The sequence below is a fragment of the Botryllus schlosseri genome, chromosome 5, assembly GCF_051294905.1.
Source record: "Botryllus schlosseri isolate E-star chromosome 5, Bs_hap1, whole genome shotgun sequence".
Lineage (NCBI taxonomy): Eukaryota > Metazoa > Chordata > Ascidiacea > Stolidobranchia > Styelidae > Botryllus > Botryllus schlosseri.
In genome coordinates, this window is record NC_137240.1 from 26,395,063 (window position 1) to 26,413,034 (window position 17,972).

Sequence of the window (17,972 nt, forward strand, 5' to 3'; positions counted from 1 at the left end):
ATGTTGACTAAATTTACGGCTTCAGAACGTGCTAATTAGACCTAATCGTTATAACGCTGGGGTTCGCGTACAGGCATCGAAAGTGTTTGTATAAATAAAGCCCTGCGAATCGCACGCCTGCGGCTATAGTTCGTTCGATTATTTTCACCTTGGGATTCGCGTATATGCTACTAAGCTGTTACGACTTTAGAAAATTCTACAAGACTATTCGGAACGCGCACATGCGAGTGATTTGTTTCCGTACCTCCGAACTGGAGAATCGCTTGCCTGCGTCTAATGAAAATAATTCGTAAAATGTAGGGCTGCAGAGACCGTAACTTGTATACATAAAATCAAGTTTAAAAATATGGACGGATGAGTTATCTCTGACCAATAGAGTAATATAACCGCCTATAGTTTAGTGGGGTATTGCTATAATGTATATCCAAACAATCGTTGCAGACTCTGAATGTTACCTAGGTCCTTATCGCAAAAAATCATGCATCAGAAGCGTAGGGATTCATATTATCAAGTCGCAGCGCTCAAAATCGCATTTTAGTAATTAGTGATGATGTGTAGAATTTTGATATTAATAATATTATCCGGAGAATATAGCCTTGCATAGACATCATAGTTTTCGCATTTATGTATAATCTGAATAGGAATTTAAATACATAGTCCTAAATACACATAATAGAAAATCTGTCGATTCTAGCCAAGGTAAGATTTGATGCGGCAATCATAAGTCGTAAAATGTGGAAACTGCAGAAACCGTAACTTGTACACATAAAATAAAGTTTAAAAAATATGGACGGATGATATTAGTCCTAAATACACATAATACAATATCTGAGAAAAGTATCAAGATGCGGCAATCAATGCAGCGATGATATAGCAATGGATGGATGATGTGGCACTATAGGCGTGGCGCTTGATGATGTGGCACAGATGACGTAGCAGATGAATGTACCCTTAGGGCATGAAAATGGGCGTGGTAATTAGGATGACGTGGCCTTCTGTGATTGGACGGTAACAAACGATTCCAACTACACTACTCTACGCCCTTGAGCCAGGGCCGTAACTGCCGCACCAAAACCCCCTAATAGGGAGCGGGGTGGGGGCGAGATCGCAGGGAGACCAAAATTATTTCTCAAATCAACATAAATTATAGAGAAATTTTTTCGTGCTTCACGCCATATTATTGTAATTAAATGGTCGACTATTTAATAAGGGTTCCCTCAACGCCCCAAATAAATAATACACACCATTCATAGGTATTTCAGCACCGGCCATTACTGCTCCACGACACATTAAGACTTAATTCAGATCGTGCGGCCATCTCAAATTACTTCAATAAATATTTTTGCAATGTAGGGCCTAATATCGCCTCATCTATTTGGAAACTGCGTCGGCCAGGCCTGAGGTTGAATCAGTATCCCAATCCATCATGCTCGAGCCTGCAACTTCCACGGAAGTGGTACTTGCCATTCATGAACTAAAATCTAACAAGGTAGTCGGATATGATCTAATTCCAGCCTGGTTCTTAAAACTGATTAGCCTCACATCGGCCATCTCATTGCCCATTTTTTCAATTTCATGATAGAAAATGGTGTCTACCCAATTATTTGAAAACTGCAAGAGTTGTCCCGGTTTACAAAGCCGGATATAGTACTAATGTCACCAACTACCGAACTATATCTGTCCTACCGTATATTGGAATTGTGTTCGTAAAATTGCTCCTCTCCCGCCTATCTTCGTTCCTCTCCAAGATGTCTATCATTTCTCCACAACAATTCGATTTCCGCAAAAAGCATTAAACCTCGCATGCCCTGCTAACAGTGGCGGAACAGTACTATGACATATTGGAGAAACGAAGTGTGGGGTGTAGCATTTTTCTTGATCTAAAAAAAGCGTTTGACTGCGTCGATCACAGTATTCTTTTCTCGAAATTGGCGCGCTACGGGTTCCGGGGTCCACAGCTAGAGCTCATGAAAAGCTACCTGACTGCGGAGATATTAAATTGTTTCGATATCCAACACTTTGTCCTCCCCCACCTTGTTACCTGTGGTGTTCCGCAAGGCTCAGTTCTTGGACCGGTCCTGTTTACTTTATATGTAAATGATATCTTTGAAACCTCATCATTGAATACCACACTGTTCGCTGACGATACTCACCTCCTATCTCACGCATCTACTACCGCAAGATTGAATGCCGTCACCCGTGATCAAAGCCCAAAGTGCATGAGTGGACGTCCCATAATAGCCTTCGGGTTAACGCTGCGAAATCCCAATTACTGGTCGTGAACTCCTGCGATAACCTAACCGTTGACATCGCTTGCCAACCAATTTCCAACACAAAAAATGCCAAATACCTTTGTGTTTTACTGGATTTGGACACGTCCTGGAAGAGTCACATACAATCACTTAAACCCCAACTATCGAAGGTATGTGGTCTATTTCGCCGCCTTAGCTACACTCTGCCAGTCAGCGTGCTGTTGATACTCTTCAACACTCTATTCCTATCAAAGTTACAATACGGATTTTTTTTTTGGGGTGCTGCATGCCTGCAAGAATACAATTGACCCACTGCAAAAACTTCAACATCGGATCATCCGTATCATTGCCAAAGCCCAACGGGGGCCTGGATGTGCAACTGATAAATCGCTTCTCAAAAGATTTGGTGTTCTAAACTTAGAAGATATGAGGAAGCTAGAAATTGCCAAGTTTATGCATCAGTTCCATTGCGGCCAATATCCCTCATATATCAACGACTACTTCACCTCGGAGGCAAAAGCGCACAAGTACAGCAGAGCAACTATCATATGATCAGGACGGAATACAAGAAAACGCATTGCTCTATCAAGTATGCCGGACCCCAATTGTGGAACAGCATCTCGCCGGCTATCCGACAGTCGTCGAGTATGTCCGCATTCAAGTCGAAATACAAGCCATTTCTTCTAAATGAATACTAGCCAGTCTTCAGGATTACCGGACCACGACCTAACATCGACATCGCCCTCCGCCACATGCCACCTCATTTTGTCGCTTGCGTCTTATATTCTCTGCATTACTTTTCATTCAGTGTAGATGCCTCTTATTTACTTCGCCTAGGCCCTAGGCCAGGGGTGATCAATTATTTTACCCCGCGGGCCAAATGAGAAGCAGAAATATGTTGGCGGGCCGAGTAAGAAATTTTAGAATATCCAGCATATTGATTTCATTTCGTAATTGGAAGCAATGAATTGCACGAAATGGTGCTCAGTGGATGTGTTGATATTGGGGAATGACAAAGTGACGGTTAATTACCCCAAAAATATTTATTTGGCGTCATATTTTGAAACAACGTTAAACATGATACATTTCGAACTCTCTATATAAACCCATATCCGCGTTTTTCTATCAGTAAATTAAAGTATATTTGGAATGGCCGAAACCACTCGTCGCCATCCTCCCAAACGTTGGTCTTGGGCCCCCCATAGAGTTCTAAACCAAGCTCCTGGCGGCTTCGGACCCAGACCAGCCCCCATCGAGATGCAAGAGTTGTCTTGTATACACTAATTGGCATCGTTTATGCCCTAATCGCGCGAAGCGCGGAACTTTTTCTTGATTCATGATTTAATCGGTCAATAATATAGGTAATTGCAAATATATTGCTATATTTCTTAACCTCTCTCAGCCCACGTAGATGGCCTACTCAGTTTTACCGTTAGAGCTGAGTGAGGTATTGTCTTGGAAATATTCGGGAGGGCCCGTTGGTATAATTACTTCGTTACATATTGTTATTTCGTGACCTCCCGTCTGCTATGTGAAAAGAAATTGAAATCGCCAAAGCCTACCAAACTAAAAAGACGCACCCGATTCCCGATTGATATTTCTTCACTGGTAAATATTGCCTATGGACAATTGAACTTCGCGGTTTTCGGTAAACACAAGGGCAGTTCTATTCGGCCAAGGTTTTCTCGCTGTCGAGCTTTTTGCCCTTTACTTAGTTAATTTGATCAGCAGTTGCAATTGCAGAGCCTTTTCGGAATCCCGTGTTGGCCTAAAGTTCATTTATCTTGTGCGTCGTGGCGCGGTAATGGCTAACGCCGAAATGCCCAATTCTAAAAACCATTGATCTCTAAAACGCACGGAGCGCGAGAAAAATTTGAATGAAATTGCATAAATTTTCAAAAAAACACCCTATAATTTATGTTCATTCACGAAATGATTTTGGGCGCCCGTCGAGCTCGCCACCCATGGAGGGTTTGTGGTGCGGGAGTTACAGTCCTGAGGATAATATATAGCTTATTGTCTTGGTAGCTGGTTTCCGAGAAGTGTGCAGCTTTCCGAAATGGCCTCGTTGTTTAGCCAAGGTTGCAGTTTTTACCCATCTTTGAATTTCAACTTTCGGCTTTCTTTTTTTGACATCATTTATGGGTGGTGATGGATTCATTTGGCCCGCGGGCCGCACTTTGCCCAGGCCTGCCCTAGGCTAAGGTGGGTGTCTGATCTTATAGGCCACTCCAAGTTGCTTCCTATCTTTTCATAGTATCCCAGTATTGTGATGTTTTGAAACAATGAAAATATTAATAAACCTGATTGATTGATTGATTGATTGAATGACTAAGCACAATTAGCTGACTCCCTACTTGTCAGAGATGTGCGGATTTGAAGTTTCTATGTCCTAATCCAATCAAAATCCGAAGCTTCAAATCCTAATCCTAAACCTAATCCAGAAATTTGGTACACTCCAATCCTAATCCTAATCCTAATTCGATTCAAACTTAGAATTTCACGTCGAAAGCCTACATCTTATGCCTCTAATTCTGTAAAAATATATAAAACGCTTAATCAGTGCCAAAATACATGAAGTAACTTTGGTAGAACGAAAACCTTTGTCGGCATTCGCCACAGGACATCAATCTTCTGAAAATCGGTGAACGCAAGCCTAATCATAATCCACTCATAAAAAATCTCAAATCCTAATCCAATCCTAATCCGTCAAAATTTCCGAAATCCAGTTTTCCGAAATCCTAATCCTAATCCATGCTAATCTCTGCTAGATGTAATGCGTTTCGTTCTTGTTATTGTGCGATTGCGGGCAAAGCTCACAGCAGAGAGTCACTATAAATATTCTCAAACGGAAAGCAGAATATACCGAGTAAACTTTCGTGCAAGTAATTTTTCAAATTGGTCAGGTGCATGTTCGTTTAGTGCTGCATCTCATTTCATGATGCCAGCGCCATGCGGATAGTGGTCCGTAGTGAAAACGTAAATAATTTCAACTAGAAACGTTATAATGACGCGAAAAAGGTTCACAGTGCAGAACCCACCAAGGTTCGTTTGTGAACGTGAATCTCCCAATTTCAGAGGTTCACACACAGAGCTAGAACGTGAACCTCACGTTCACACCCATACCAGTTAGTGCAAATAGGTCAAATGCACCCTTACAAATGCAGCTCTCTATATATAATATGCATGGAATGTGGTGGCCAGGTAGACTCCATGTTCGCTTCATGGGGTGATACCTATGCCTCCTCAACGGTGGGCACATTTGTTTCATTTACAACGTCAACTGGCATGAATGTGAGAGTAGACTGTACCGAAATGCACCGCAATTGTGTCGTACCCCCTCCCCTACGCTGAAGTCGATGTATCAAACTTTTAAAGAAATATCTCGCATATATATTGCGTGACGATTCGAACTCGATAAAACATGTATATCTGCGCTTGGATTGTCTGATTGTTAGCTAACAGTAGGTGAGGCAAATCCATTGCTAAGATGCACCTTGCAATTTCGAATGAAGTCATTATGCGAGCAAATGCCAAAAGTATACCACTCCCCGACCTCGCCTAGTAAAAGAGTTACTGCCATTGCGGGCTCCATCGTGCTAAGGTAGGCACGCAGAGTATGGGTATACGCTGATTGCTAACACAACCAACTCGTCGAACTGCCTTGAATCGCGGCCAATAAACAGATGCTGTCTGATGTTGTGGAGCCGCCAATTACGTATCAACGGACGACGTTACGACTGTTTCGGACTCGGGATTGAGAAAGGCAGGATTACGTGATAATGCAGATAATCGGACAAAAGATACGCGTTGCGAATTATAAAAATCATTGTAATATTAATTGCAGAAAAATTGATAAGCTCGCGGACTCTTCCAATGCCTGCCGAGGACTCCAAACCGGGAAGCAAGTGGTCCTATACCACTGCATATCTTACGGGTCATTTAAAGTGCTGGCCGCTTATACTGCTTAGGTATTGGATTCCATTGTGTTCGCGCCTTAACGTAGGTATACCATGGCAAATCAATAATCCATACCCGGCGTGTCTTGCTTTCGTATCTACACCGTGTGTTCTATGATCAGCGGCTGTTAAAGTTTATCAGCTCTCTGAGTATAACCTGGTCATATTGTGCTCTGCTAGACAGCTGATATTACAGAAGACGAGATATATTGGAATCGTATTTGGCATTCGTCGTATATTTTTACGGTATTACGAAGTTTACAAAACGTTCAGATCCTTTGCTCAGTTTCGTGAAGTGTTTTTGCCATACATCTGACTGTAAAGTCCGATATATATCCATTATCCATGCTATTATACAGACAAGTCTCTTTTTTATCTAAATTTCCCCCGGCGCGGGAAAATCAATACCACGGCACTTTTTTGTATTCTAAGCTATCCCCATTTCACACCCAAGCCGCATGCGTGATAACTGCTGCTCAGTGCTCATATACTAAATTCTGAGAGTTGTAACGTAATATTCAAGGTTCAAGTAAGTCGTACGAAACGTTTATTTTTCATATACACTTGAACAACTGTATTGAGATATAGTCAACTAGAGATTAGGGCTGAGTTTGAGGAGACATATAGTACATTGTGGTTGAAGGCGTAGGCCATGGTACATATTATATATATATAGCAATAAAGACGATACTTTTCCACAACAACTCGTCATGGATCCGCTTGTACCTGCAGATGTAGAAATAGTTTCAGTTTTGGTCTTAATGAAGCATGTACTGTCACTAATTAGCCTACATATAGTCTGGTGATAGTTGACTATCGCTAATCCAGGGGCTTTCAACGTATTTTTGCCCACGGCTAGCTAAATTAGAAATAATGGCGATAGCCCATAGGTGCAATGACAAACTCCACTCCATAGCTGTATGATGTGGACTAAAGTAAATGTTCTGATTGCAGTCGATCAGGGTGAGCAGTATATGTCAGCTACAACATCAGTCTGCTGTGCGGTTGGACTTTATGTTCAACAAGGATGAAAATACTGACTCACAAAAATTCAGATTAATAAGACAAATTTTGGTGATTTGTAGATATGCAAAGGAGATTTGGATCTGGAATTGAGTAGTAGAGAAATCTTAATAATAGGTCACAACAGCTTGAATCATTCTTAATGGGAATTCATCTTGCATCTTGCATCTTCATTTTGCATCTTTCATTAGTTCATCTATTTCAGGGGTGGGCAACCTGCGACCGTCGTTGCGCGGCCGTCGACACGTAATTCAATTAGTATGTGTTGGCGGCCTTCGACATGAAAATTGAATTTACGAATTGACTGCAGAATTTTTGTGAGATTTAATTGATCGTGAAAAATTTTCTTCGCGCTAATCGCGATTCAATGCGACGTCACTTTTCAATTTTAATACAGTAGCGCCCTTTGCTATCTGATCTCCAGAGTACAAATATATGTTATTCTCTGGGAAGTATACGATATGAATTCAGATTTTACATTATCAAGGTGGTCCGCCTTCTCATCTCTAATCTCATCATCTACATCAGACAAACATGCAAAACTGTGCAACATGCTGCCATTTGTCAAAACCAATGTTCCCTCTAATTTTTCACGAGTCTGCGCGCACTACCCAACTCACTTCGCGGTGCATTGGACAACAGTGCGCAGGGTTGTAACCAAGTCACGAAGCTCCAAGTCACAAGTCGATCTCACTTTTATAGTTTTGACTCGAGTCAAGTCGAGTCATTTGCAATTCACAACCGAGTCAAAGTCCGAGTCTAAGTCATCGAGCAGAGGCTCAAGTCCGAGTCATGGTAATATGACTCGAGTCCGAGTCCCAGTCATTATGTTGACTGCTCAGTTTCCAGTTAAAGTCTTGGTAAACCCACTTTTATAACTCTGTTTGGTGATATCGAATGGTTCGCATTTATAATATACTAATTGTCCTCACTACTATTAACAGTTTCTGGTCGCGTTTTCAAGTACTAGTACCAATAGACGAAATCCCGATTGGGTGGTTACTTTACTGATCTTCGAAATTGCGATGAAATGTCGGTATTGACCGTCAGAGTCTCGAGTCATGCGCAACGACTCGAGTCCAAGTCGGGTCAATAAACAGATTGACTCGAGTCGAGTTGAGTCATTTCCGTATTTTGAGAAAATGAGTCGATTCGAGTCGAGTCAAGTCATCAGAAAATCGTGACTCGAGTCGAGTCATGACTCGAGTCATTACAGCCCTGAAAGTGCGTAACGACTAAAAAAGTTTTTGTGCGAAGGTTAGATTTTCTGTTCGCAGAGACCGTGTCAGCACTGCGCAATTGTGCACGTGCGTAGCTTAGAGGGAACATTGCTCACTACGTTTCCAATTGCTCAGGTTTTCAACAAATGTCCTTATAAAGTCGACACCCGGAAACGTGTACACGCGGAATAATTTAGTTCAAGTTCAAGTTCAAGTTTATTCATAAAATTTCATCATTTCAAAATATCACAAGACTGCAATACAATGAAAGATAGGAAAATGCCGAAACGACTAGGAGTATGATCTTTGGGATCAGACACCCACCTGGACCTAGTCGACGTAAAGAGGTGGCATGCACACTGAATGAAAGTAAAAGAAGATAATATAAAATGACAAGCGATAAAATCAGGTGGCAAGTGACGGAAGCGAGATCGATATGTCAGGTCATGATCCGGCAAATGGTGACGGCTGACTAGTATGCATTCAGTAGAAATTGCTTGTATTACGACTTGAATGTGGATATGCATGACGACTGTCGGAAAGCCGGCGAGATACTGTTCCACAAATCAGGTCCGGCATATTTGATAGAGCGATGACCTTTTTTGTCTGCCATATGATAATCGGACGGCGTGGACGCGCGTGCGCGTGGTTTCCTTGTATTTTAAATTTCATCTGGTTTAAAACTTCTAAAACATCCACAAAATATGCCAAGCAAGAACCTTTCCTATTTCCAATGAATTCAATGACATTTTGAAAATGCTGTTACAAGTAGGTCGAGCCTGTTTGCTATTTACCTGTCGAAGTCTCATGTGCTCATAGTAATGTGATTTGTTATATGATTGTAAACCATGAAAACTATATGGCCAACAAAAAAAAACAGAGTTCTGTCCCACTACTAGGACATACCCCATTGGTTGATAAGCAATGCCCTAATCTCATGATTATTATTATTTTGTTGATTATGCACATTTGCACATTTTAACTTCTTGGGTATTAACGTTTATCCCGATTAGTCTATACCTCGAATCGTCGTATACAGGTATTGAAATCCAAAACTTGCCTTCAGGTCGTAATATACATTTCGAGTACATACAGTTTCAAAGAGGCACCTTATATTCATTGCCATGTCAAACGGCCATCCATGATCTGCGCCTGAAGTTTGACGGGCAAGAGAGTTAATGGATCAGAGTTGTCAAGGATGAACCTCAATGAGGCTCTAGTATATTCGCAATAGTCTTCCGCTTCGACCTTCGGGGATGTTGAAAGTGTGCTGAATAGAACAGATATTAGAGCTTTTAATATAAAAGACCTATTTATTTACTAACTCTTTGAGTTGTTGGCACGAAAGTGACAGCAGATACTTTATGTCATGAAACTTCCTTATGTAGACGAACGACTGCAAAACGAAGCTGTAGTCTTTGATGCTGTAACAGAAAGGATTTATAAAGCGTCAAAACGCATCACGCTGTAGGATATTGGAGATAGTCTATCAATCGATCCTTTGCAGAAAAAATACGGAACGGCCTTTTGTTCCGTTCCCCTTTTCTATGGATTATTTCATCACTATAGTGATATAGTGATATATATATGTTTCGTGTTTACTAAATGGCTGGTGCCGAATGTTCCTGTCCGGGCAATCTGAACCCCACAAGACAGTTGCCTACCCGCAAGGAAAATTTCATTGCCAGTGAAGAAATACCAATAGGAAATCGTGTGCGTCTTTTAGTTTAGTACGTTTGGGCGATCTCAATATATTTTGACATAGCAGACAGGGGGTCACGAAATAACATCATGTAATGAAGTTATTATACCACCCGAATATGTTTAATTAATATTTACGGGCCCTACAGTTTCCAAGACACCTCATTCAGCTCTACCGGGAAATCTGATTTCGTGAGCAGCAAGGATAAAAAATTGATAGCAACATATATGCAATTCTAGATCATATTGACCGATTCAATCATGAAATGTTGAAAATTTTCGCGCTTGGCGCGTTTAAGCCACTAGACAGGATAATACATGTCGGTTATAAGTCGCGCCAAACACGACCAACCTGATGGGGCCTTCCAGAAGTTTGATTTATCAATCTATAAAGGGCACGCAAGACCAAAATTTGGGATCGAGCCGGGCTGAGTAACGGCGAGCGCGAGACTTTTCTATATGTTTAAATTGCTTACTGCGCACCAAAGTCTCGAGTAATTAATATAAAATCATCTTGAGTTTGTTGTTTAAGTGATAAATGGCGCGAACATTTTTGATGTGCTGCCAGTTCAGTATGTTTATAAGTCCGTTTCATTATTAATTTGGATGGCTACAAACCTGTATATATTCGGATATTCCGGTACATTTGTTATCCACCTCGCACCTCTACAGGCAATGACAGGTGCTCTCGAATCACCAACAAACTGCGCTGGCACGACCTCGCCGGTACCCGCATCGCAAACTGCTCCTCCGACGATCCACGAGTCATAGCTTTCATGTCCATTGTCCTCAACCACCGTTTTAGTGTTCCATTTGGACGAGGAAAACAACGTCAAGTTGAAAGTTACTTCTGGAAATCCTGAGGTGCATATAAATCAGTGTTAGGGAACCTTTTTCGACTGAAGAGCCATATTGGCCCAATATTTTCAATTGTAACTCCCAAAGTGCCATACATGTCAATCAACTGTTACGTCACAATTGAACATGCGTTACGTATTGGTAGCACTAATATATGGGATTGGTAGTGTTTGCTATATTTTTCTGCCCACATGCGTAGATGGAGCCAAACATGGTCACTACAGCAGTACATACCCACCGTGTGATAAGTCAGTGACGTGTGGTTAGGGAAGAAAGTGAGGCAGTGCCTCAGATGTTGTCAGGGATGAGTGAAGGAAAATTGCGAACCCTTCAATGGTTATGGTTATTGGTATCTTTTTTCGATGTATATGAATGACTAGATTCTGAACATTTTATGCCCAAAATCACGGAATTTTCGTATTTATTGTTCGAAAATAAAGCGCGAAAGGAGAGGTAAGACTCAGATGATGCACAAGCGGGCCAATCCTCGCCTGTGACAGCGCAACTCATCATAAATAGTTTAGAATTTATAATCACTAATATTATTCGAATGTAATTGTCGCGCTGATTCTGAAAATCTAAGTATTAAAATGGACTCCTAAAATATTCGGTGTACCGCAACGTTGCGTTACACACTCACATTTTACGGCGGTGTTAAAAAGCTGATAACCAATCAAGAAAAAGGATAGGTATAGCGTTGTTTTTAATTTAAATTTGTAATTGTGAATGTCACTTCAAGGGCATTTTATTTCTCGGTGTAGATCAGGAAGACATTGTGTATTTGAAAAATGCATTGTCCTACCAGTGCCGCTATGTCTGCTATTCTCTTTCGTCAATCAAGGTATCGTGTAATCCAAGATTGCTAGGCGCGCGATGGTTGGTAGATCGAATTAGCGAGTGGTGCTAATCGCCTGTGCGACAGCAACTTAAATTTGGAGATTTTGAGAAGAGGGCCGTGCGAGCCCCTTACCGTGCATACCCCACTGTCCTGACCTCTCAAAGTCATGTTTGTGCTGCCACGAGAATAAATATTCTCGCCGCCTTGAAAATTTACTAAGAAGTTGCTGCAATATTGATACATTAACCACAAATTTAAAAATTTCTAAAAGAGCCACATCTTATACCCAGAAGAGCCATATATGGCTCGCGAGCCATAGGTTCCGACCACTGATATAAATCATTACCTACCGTGCGTTCCGTTTGCTATCCGGTGATACGAGATACGATCATTCCTCGCAGTAATTCGATTAAATATGTAATGTCATATTCGCTTCCCAGATAAGGCTGACTGCCGAATATACATCTATATCATGAGTGGGTAGCAATGTTCCCTCTAAGCTGCGCATAATAATTTTATTTCTAAATTGAAAGCAGTGAATTATATTATTAACAAAAGCTGCTAAATGGATGTGTAAATATTAGGCCAATCTCTTCATGTTAACTCCCATAAACTTAATGTTTTGGAACAGCACAAAACTGGCCTTGATCGATTCATCCCGAGCTGTGTGTAGCTTGGCGAAACAGTCTCGTTGTTTTGCTAGCTTCGCTAGCAGCGGTCTCTTATCCTCAGCCGCGTGTTTCAATGGTGTTTTCCCCATAATGCCTACTCAAATTATACTCCTCTTACCTGGCTATCTGCTCATCACGAACTAAAAAGACGGGTTTATCTCCAGTAATCTAGGGTTACCATACATCAGAAAAGTGATTAAAATGCCATGAAAAAGTCCACTTCTAGGCAGATTTGGTAAGCAGAATTGTAGAAAAGTGGCTAATGCGGAAGTCGATCACAACAAAGACTTTTTTAGTCAACACCAAAACAGTACGTAAAAACGTTTTTTGGGGGGAGAGTGGAGACAAAATGATGACCTTATTTTTTTAGTCAACACAGAAGTTTTGGTGGATAACTTTTCAGTTCATCATTTATGGGTGACGATATCCGCTAATCACGTCAACTGATTGACTTGTTTTACAAATTAGGGATAACGAAACATATACAGATTGGTTCAAACCAGTGGTTCCTATCCTTTTTTTCTTTCAGCGCCCCCTTCTGAAATTTGCATGGGCTTGCGCTTCCGTATACCCATGTCTTAACAGTTTTACTAGGACAATGCGGTAGAGGTGAAAGTCTGGTCGCTATTGGCGAGTTTTAACGGTGCTATTGGAATATCACAAGTTAGAATTGCGCACGATAGCTTCTCAACTAATCAAGTACTATTTTCGAGATCAAATTGTTGGGTGCGGGTTCATACATCGACATCGGCTTCGAACTCAATGTAGCCTACATACCCGGATTTCACATCTGCTATTTCCGATTGGGTGAAGATGTATTGTGTTTTGTTTTATTGCTTATTCTACTGAACAATTCAAAACTCGATCACAATGCAAAATTCGAGGCTGGTGTTGGGGGTTCCAGGACCATGAGCAGAATAAAACTTATATTTTCGTAATCAGTCCAGCATCAGCTTTCCATTGATACCCGTTTATCGCAATTTAGCGCTCGGAAAGCCGGTCAAAAATGGCCGTAAAGTTGCATTTGACCAAATGGAAAGAGTGACAAAGACCAATTTCACTGAGCCGTGAGATTTGCTTGTGATCACACCATATAGGACCCTATGGTTCGACACATTTTGTCGGGAGACCCCTTGTCTAGTATGATGGAACTGTTACGGACTTGGCAATCTAAAAGATCAGGCATGAAGCAATAATTTCCTACATTCTACATGAATTATAGTAACCACTGCAAGCTTTGAAATACTGCTTACATCGTCGGCACACTTCAAGCAAAGCGCGACTAAAATTTGGGATGTTTGATGAATTTTGACAGTATTTCAGTAATATATAGAATATAGTTCTACCATATCACTTTGTATTCCTACGAGAACTAGTACTAAACCATCTATACTGCAACGTCACTTTTCTTCGGCGCCCCATATCGCCCCTGATTGCTGGTGACAGGGTCAAGCAGCACTGGTCTAAACTATAAAGAACAGGCCGTGTAGTTCGTAGTGTTACAATGGCAACAAACAAGGTTTGAACTATATGGAAACAGTGATTTGGTAAATGTTACGGCATAATTTGCTTCAATGACTTTATTTGGAATCTGGATTACGCACACGACATACGTAGGCTAGGTAATCATCATGGTTCATCAATGAACAGGATTCAAAGCAAAATCGTTTCCGGTTCAAGTTAAACAGCGTATGAAGTTAGTCCACGCATTAGCCTTGAAAAGAGGGTTTAGCACTGTTCTTCAGTATTCGATAATATCCTTCTGACTTAGGCCTGGGGTGTAAACTATAGTTTATACCAGGTGCGGCAACTTCTCCAGTCGGCGGGCCAGATATAGGAAAATTAAGTATTTGGCGGGCCGGATTGCTGAATCGATACATTATTCGCCGGTTTATCCACATATACACGGAATAAATCGTATTTACTGAATGTATTTCAACGACAGCAATGTCACTTCAAAGCCAATTCCCGCCGATAACGACGGAGACAATGTGGATTTGAGAATCATAGTGTCCTCTATGATGTGGACACAAGCAAATCTCACGGTTCAGTGAAATTCGTCTACGTCACACAAGCAATTTGATGGTAGTTTGTGACCAGCTTGCCGAGCGCGAAATTTGATAAAACGGGTATCAATCGAAAGCTATCTTGATTGCGAAAATATAAATTTTATTCTGCTCGTGGAACCCCCCAAAATCAGACTCGAATGTTGCAATGTAACTGAGTTTGGTATTGTGATGCAACCATGCCGTCTGAGAGCAAGTGGGAGAAGCTCAAACCGCAAGCGTATTGGCTATTGTTGAGCAACCGATTGAGAATTCACACTCTCATTCTAGTGAGCACTTGCTCAGACGGTTGCGCAACAAGGGCCAATACGCTTGCGGTTTGCGCTGCTCTCACTTGCTTTCAGACGGCATGGTTACGTCACAATACCAAACTCCGTTATAACGCAACATTCGAGGCTGATTTTGGGGGTTCAAGGGCCACGAGCGGAATGAAATTTACAGTATCGCAATCAGTACCGAGGTAGCTTACGATTGATAGCCGTTTTATCAAATTTAATGCTCGGCAAGCCGGTCAAAAGTTACCGTCAAATTGACTTTAGCCAAATGGAAAGTGTGACGTAGAACAATTTCACTGAGCCGTGAGATTTGCTCTTGTCCACACCATATAGGACACTATGGTGCAATCCTTAATCAAGATTTCAAGACTTTCGCTAAGCCCGGTACCCCAAATTTACCAAGATATGAATTCAGTAGGGTTGAGTACATGGTAAATGCCGATAATGCAAGTCTTCTCGCTTCGACGAACTTACGCGTAAGCTCTACTCTCGCTCACTGCGCACACACGTATATAATTACATACAGTCACTAAAATTTGACGTTTAATCAAGTAGTGGGGAATCTCGGCAGACTGGGGCATCGGGCCACAAGCATGTAAGACGGAAAACTGTCAGCGGGCCGGATCCGGCCCGTGGGCCGTTTGTTGCCCGCCCCTGGTTTATAAGGTGCAAATATTTACCAAATGGCGAACGGTAAAAGTCGAAGTCTTTCAAGAGATGAACTGAGAGAAGCCGCGATAGGTCCTGCTTGTCGGTAAAGCCTCCAACGATTTTTAGATCAAGTTCTGAAATGGAACGACTGGCAATTTTACCTTGCTCGTACCAACAGAACTGGGATCGTAGCACTGATAGGTAGCTATAATAAAGGTTATAATTCGAAAATAATGTCGGATTGAATGATGCCTCATATCAATATAAATTCACTGCGTGTATGATGACCATACCTTCCACTCACTAGGGGTTCACGAATACTTCTCGAGGAGATAACAAAATGATTGCTCTCAATTCTTGCGAGCCTAGCATTTTGTGAGCAATGTGCAAGCAAGCATGCGAAAAATACTATATGGATATTTTTCGCGGAAGGCGCACGTGATCGTCACCGTCAGTGGAGGCATATGAACAATTCAACACTGATCCTCTCGACTTAACCATGATTTGGAGTTCGTCCGCTGATAAACAATAGGTACGTGGGATCGACAGCGCAATGTTACGCTATTGCAGGGATTGTTAACATCAATGTCAATTTTCATATTCGTGGTCGGTGAGGGGGGAATACATTTCAGTATCTAACGATGCAACAGTAATAACAGGAGTGAAATAAGTTTAATTTCGGTATTATACAGAGGCAATGGTGATAATATGGGAATATATTATATACTCCTGCACTTAGACCAGAAGTTCACAATATTTGCGAAACACTGCCTCATATGGAAATAATGTAGCTATCAAAATAAGGAGAAGCGTTACGAATTCATGACGTCCCTCTACTATGTGGTCCCCAAGCCTCAATTAAGGGATCGATCAAGCGTGAAGGGGACCCTAAATTATTTGCTAAATCAACAGAATGTATGGAGTACTGTATCATTGATGATTTATTGAACTTGAATGAGCAATTTAAATATGTCTATTATGGGGATGATGCGAACCCCTGGCATCTCTGATTCTAATTTCAAACACGACATTTCCAAGATATAACTCCGTATGTGTACATTACAGAATACTTCAGAGGCAAAACAAATTATACAACTTTTATACATTGTACTTGAAAGTTCATCAATTAGTTTCCAAATTTATCTTTTTACATCTGACCAGCAGACTAAATCGGGCAATACATTTTGTGATGAGTTCTGATTAAATCAACCTTTACATTTCAAGACGATTTATTTTTAATTTTAATATTGAATATTTTTATTTTATTATAATTGACATCTTTTTTTATTTCAACAGCGTGACGTGACAGAAACAAACTAACGCCAGATTCAAATTCAGCGCTCCCAAATTAGGCAGAGCAGACCCAAACACAATCTGTCGCAAAGATAGTGTAGACCAGTGTAAATCATTTACATCACTGGTTTCAGATTTGGGACGCAGGTATAATTATATGTGAGAAAGGGCTCTCGTTCTGCTTCCTACCCAATTGCGTTGAGATTGTAATCAGCCACATTTAAGAACAAATGATACAAGAAACCATGCTCTCTGCCTCGTAAGTGTAGCAAGGTTTATTCGTAATTTCCCTGCCCATACCCAAATACGAGTTGATGACTCGCATTACGCTGCAGCGGAGGTATTCTATTAGCAAGTCTGCTCATAGAATATATTGACGTTCGCTGCGTCAGTGGAATACTTAGATGTAAATAAATTTGGAAATATGGATTTTTTTGCGGCCCCATCAATAATCAAGAAGCAAACCACACTTTGAAGCAACTTGATATTTTCAAATAGCTCTGTGACCCACATGGAAAGGCCCCTGTGGCCCTGTGACTATGGTCCACCACCCACCTATACCATCCGGCAACCCGTCGCTTTTGTCGACAACATTGCGCACCACATCATCGATCATGTCGACGACTCCTTGTCTAGTAACGGGATCTTGTATCTCAGGTGTTCCTAAAATCAACAATAATAAGATGAATAAAGGTTTGTTATGCAATATCCGCTGTCATTGTGTTGCGAATGATACATTTTTACAGCACAAGACTAATCGCTCTCGACATATAGTACCATCGTCAAAGAATTCAGAAACCAAGCAATGGCCAGCGAGAGGGTTGTGAGTGACTCGCGCGGTATATTAGTTACCCAGTGCTTCCCGAGCTTTTTTACTCTCATACCATTTTTATTTTGTATACAGCCTTCGCGTACCACAACTTGTATCTGACCATAGCAGTGGTTCTCAACCGCAAGTCCGCGGACCGGTGCCGGTCCGCCATGTATATTGCAATGTCATATACCTTGATTTCAAGATGTGACAAGTATGAGCTGACTCGCTAAACCGCGCAGTTTGCACGATCATTCGTTTTCGATTTATTCATTTCGTGCAGAACGGTAACTACCTAGCGATGGTGTGAACGTAAGGTTCACGTTCGCTTTCTGTGTGTGACCCTCAGAAATT

General features: G+C 41.3%; 1 protein-coding gene across 2 annotated transcripts; it reads right to left on the bottom strand.

Moving 5' to 3' along the window:
- Positions 1-6,812: 6,812 nt before the first annotated feature.
- LOC145439543 (protein N-terminal asparagine amidohydrolase-like) lies at positions 6,813-17,438 on the bottom strand. Of its 2 annotated transcripts, XM_080317039.1 has the most exons (6): positions 17,363-17,438; positions 15,544-15,648; positions 10,774-11,014; positions 9,780-9,878; positions 9,564-9,724; positions 6,813-6,937 (listed from the first exon to the last, which is right to left on the bottom strand). In XM_080317039.1, the coding sequence occupies exons 1-5, from the start codon at positions 17,421-17,423 to the stop codon at positions 9,571-9,573; spliced, it is 660 nt and encodes a 219-aa protein (XP_080173165.1). In that variant the 5' UTR covers positions 17,424-17,438; the 3' UTR covers positions 6,813-6,937; positions 9,564-9,570. The 2 variants fall into 2 exon arrangements, with proteins under 2 accessions (XP_080173165.1, XP_080173166.1); XM_080317040.1 differs by lacking the exon at positions 9,780-9,878.
- Positions 17,439-17,972: the final 534 nt, after the last annotated feature.